Source organism: Myotis brandtii, unplaced genomic scaffold (genome assembly GCF_000412655.1).
Source record: "Myotis brandtii unplaced genomic scaffold, ASM41265v1 scaffold79, whole genome shotgun sequence".
Classification (NCBI taxonomy): Eukaryota; Metazoa; Chordata; class Mammalia; order Chiroptera; family Vespertilionidae; genus Myotis; species Myotis brandtii.
In genome coordinates, this window is record NW_005371173.1 from 1604070 (window position 1) to 1608094 (window position 4025).

General features: G+C 57.0%; 1 protein-coding gene across 1 annotated transcript in view; it reads right to left on the bottom strand.

Moving 5' to 3' along the window:
* AAMP (angio-associated, migratory cell protein) overlaps positions 1–4025 on the bottom strand; it is a 5132-nt gene that overhangs the window by 665 nt on the left and 442 nt on the right. The window contains exons 2-10 of the mRNA XM_005883413.2: positions 3580–3735; positions 2792–2911; positions 2167–2306; positions 1770–1914; positions 1405–1488; positions 1178–1293; positions 922–1025; positions 681–771; positions 367–521 (exon numbers count right to left, since the gene is read on the bottom strand). Of these exons, the coding sequence (XP_005883475.1) occupies positions 367–521; positions 681–771; positions 922–1025; positions 1178–1293; positions 1405–1488; positions 1770–1914; positions 2167–2306; positions 2792–2911; positions 3580–3735 (1111 nt within the window). The remainder of the gene's footprint in view (positions 1–366; positions 522–680; positions 772–921; positions 1026–1177; positions 1294–1404; positions 1489–1769; positions 1915–2166; positions 2307–2791; positions 2912–3579; positions 3736–4025) is intronic.

The following is a 4025-nucleotide window of genomic DNA, read 5'->3' on the forward strand; positions in this document are numbered from 1 at the left end:
ACCCCTCTCCAGCACATCAATTCTATGCCCTAGGTGCCTAGCACCAAGCTGACACACCCGTGTCGAATGAACACATGTGAAGCCAGTGAAGCCAGCAGTCAGCGAGGGAATGAGAGGAACCACAACATGGGGGAAGCAGTCCCAGCCCCTCAGCCCCGGGACTGACATGAGACCCAGCAAGTCACTGTCAAACAGAAGGGCAACTCTCTCAGGCTTCCCAGCATTCCTGCCTCCAAAGCCACAACCAGGCCTTGGGTCCCAGCTTCCCTCAGGAAGCCCCGCCATACCCCCAGGTCCCTGTGGCCCTCCACATGCTACCCCCGCTTTCCAAATACAGAGACTCCAGCCCTTGCCCATTTCACTTACTTGCTGAGGGCAAAGTCCAAGATCTCAGCCGTGTGGCCCCGGTAGTCAGTCAGCAGGCGGCCAGTCCGAGCATCCCAGAGGCGCACGATGCCATCCAGGCTACAAGTGTAAACCACGGCGGTGCCCGCCTCCCACAGCAGCTGCACGATGCCCGACTGCACGGGTACAAGAGGCAAGGTGGAGGTGAGAGGAGGAGAGCTAGGAGGCATCTCAGGGAGGGAGGGTGGGAACATGGACCATAGACAGGACCAAGCAGGAGCCAGGTCTGGGGTGGATGCTGACAGAGGCCTGGGCCTCCCCACGGGTGCCTGTACCTGGTGCTGACATTGGTGCCTGAGGGTCTGCGTAGACAGGTCATAGATGGCCAAGGTCCCATCCAGGTAGCCAACAGCTGCCAGAGGCATCCTGGGTAGAGGGGAGCACCACAAAGCTCACAGAGGGACCTGGGCCACATGCCCTTCGTTCCTTCCTGGTCTCCCCGCCCAGGCCCCTCCCCAAGCGCAGTCCCTCTCATCTCCAGGCGGCCTCCAGGCCTAAGCCTTAGCTCACACTCACACACTGCAGAAGCCCAAGGATTCCACTGAGTTGGACTCGCTCTCCTCCCCTTCTCCCAGGTTGGGCTGGGAGGCCACAGACTCAGGCCTGAAAACACCCACCACCTATGAGCCAGAGGAAAGCATCAGAGAAGGTCCTAGAAACATGGTCCTCTAATAGAGAAGGAAGGTGGAGAGGCAGGGAGGTTGAGTGAAGGATAAGAAAGGGAGGGGAGAAGAGCGGAAGGCTCCACAGCAAGGCTTCAGGTCCCACTCACCTTGCCGGTGGTGGCACTGACCAACTTGGCCTGGCAATCCACAGAGCCAGTTAGGATCAGGCTGCCATCCTGGTTGGTGGCAACACAGGTCAGAGGGCCCTGGTGACCCTCAGTCCCTAGGATGGAGCAAAGGGATGTTAGACTTCACCCTGTCCCCTGAGTCCTGTCCCAGGTCTTAACCCCTCCCCCACAAAGGCCAAGGGTAACACTTCCCCCAACTCTGATACCTTTTAGTACATGGATAGGGTTTCCCTGCTTCAGGTCCCAAATCCTGATGGTGCCATCTTCATAGCCGACCACAGCTCTCTTCCCTAAAGGGCCAAAAGTACAGATGAAGAGAGAAGGACAGACCACACATTCAGACATACCCAACAAGGGAATTGGGGGTATGGGTGGGAGCCAAGAGAGGGAGACAAGAAAGTGAGGGAACAAACACTACCCAGGACCCAGCAGAGGAGACTCAGTTCAGGGTGGAAAAGAGGGAGCTGACTGCTTCGGGGCCTATGAGGTCAGTGCTGCTGAGCCCGCACTCTGAGCCTTGCGCCCAACCTCTCTGCACTCCAGAAAGGACACTCGGGGGAGCTTATCTCACCATCAGGAAGGACTCGGCCACAGGTGGCTGGGCAGTTGGGACCCTGGAAGGTCTTGCAGTCACCACTGGGGACCTTCCACATCCAGGTGTTGCCATCAGCAGTGCCCGCCAGTAGGATAGGTGCCCGAGGGTGCCACTCCATCCACTGGACAGAGAGGGAGAGTCAGCAGGGAGGCCCATCACCCCATCCCACCTAGGAACCCGTCTTCTGAGCCCCACCAAGCTGCCCCTGCTTCTGAGTCAGGGGGGACAGTCTAGGTAACAGGCACAGATATTCTTGCGGTACCTTGAGAGTGCACTGGCTTAGAGATGGCTTGGTCTAGTAAAGGTGGAGGCGAAGCTCCAAGCTTTCACCCACTACCAACCAAGGCCCCTGAGTTGAATCCACTCTAATCACCTCCAGGTCTCCTGCTTCAAAGGACCAGACCTCCTCCTTGGTGTCCACCTGCCACACTTTCAAGAGGCCACTCATGTCCCCTGTGGCCACTAGGGTAGAGTCATGGCTGAAACCAGCACAAGTCACAGAGTCCTTATGGCCTTCAAAAAAAAAAAACCAGAAAGAGAACATCAGGGCACCTAGTGCTGGGGGCACATGACCCAGGTATCTGGCCTCTGAAAGGACCAGCTGAGAGAAAACAAGAGTGGATCCCAGCAGAATAGGTGACCAAATTCATTGTAGTTGCAGGAATCAACACACCCAGGTCTCCCCACGGAAGACAATGCTGGCCCTCCACTCAACCACATGTAGCCTAGGCCTAGGTTTTACACTTTTGTCCATTCTGCACCTCTGCCTAGAATACCCACACCCTTCCCTCTTCCCAAATACCCCTACGTCAGCCTGTGTCTCCTCCTCTCAAGCCTTTCCCAGACTCCCTTGCCCAATTAGTGCCTCCCTCCCCTATATCCACAACAGACTATGCTATTCCTCTTCAGAGTCAATAAATGGCTGTTAGATGCACAACTGCTGCAGGCTAGCCCCGGAAGACTTCCAAAGGGACACGACCTCAGCGGGGCCCCCTCACCTGCACACTCAAAGAGCAGCTCCCCATCGCTGAGCCTCCACACGAAGGCTTTGTCATCTTCACCCCCCGTCACCGCCAGTGCGTTGGTCTTGGGGTCCAGGCTCACACAAAACACAGACGCTGTCCCAAAAGATATTTCACAAGTAAGGGGATGGGGCTCCCACCTAGGGTTCTGTCCTTCGGGACCGGCAGGAAGCCTACCCCCTTCCACCCAAAGAAGCACGTCTTTCCTCCTGGAAAAGAAGGATGCATCCAAGTTCCTTCTAAGTTTCAAGCATCAGATGGTTGGAGAAACCCCTCCCCAAGCTCGCCACGCTCCAAATCCTTCTCCAGAGCAGATTCCCCCTTAGGATGCTGCACCCTTCACCACCCCACACGGATGCCATGGACAACAGGAAAGTGTACGTGCAGGGCTTACAGCTCTCCCCATGGGATGCCACCAGGCTGGGTACAAACAGAGGGAGGAGAACATCGTGCTACTGGCTCCTTATTAAGAGATCACATTTGAGGATTACATAAAATATGCTCAGTGTAACTTACACCAAAGTAACGTTTTAAAAGAAAACTAAGACCCAGGGAGATTAATACAGGTCGTAAATTGGTAAGGAGCAGTGGTAAGATTTGAACACAGGTTTCTCAGCTGACTCCAGGGGCCAGGCTCCCCGCCACGCCACCACACTGCCCCCTACCAGCGAGTTCCTCCAGACCAGGGCCAGCGGTTCCCTCAGGATTGGATGCTCAGATGCCCGCCCGGCCTGAGTGTAGGACGGATCTCCACAGAGACCTACCTGAGTGCAATGCAAAGGTGACCTCGCTGTCGTCTGGGCCCTCCATGCTGCCCACCACCCCTTCCTGGGGTTCCAGAACCCAGCCCTCCTCGTTGCCCTCTTCCTCTTCCTCCTCTTCCTCAAAGTCCACATCTTCCATCTCCTGGGCTAGATCATCTGCATTGGTCAGAGGGTCAAAAAATGGGGCTCAGCAGGCGGGAAGAGGGATGGAGACAAGTGTGGGGAGGGCTGGGGTGCATCATGTGGCAAGAGAGTGAGGGCAGACGAATGGGATGAAGCGAGGGCGAGAAGGTGTGTGGGACGAGGGCAGGAGACGGCTGCGTACCTGGCGTTGGCCAGGGACTGGAGAGGAGGACCGAGGGGATGACGGGAAGGGGGTGTGCGAGGGGAAGGGCCGGAGGAGGCGTCAGGGGAACCCCCACCCGGCCAGGCCCGAGCACTAAGGG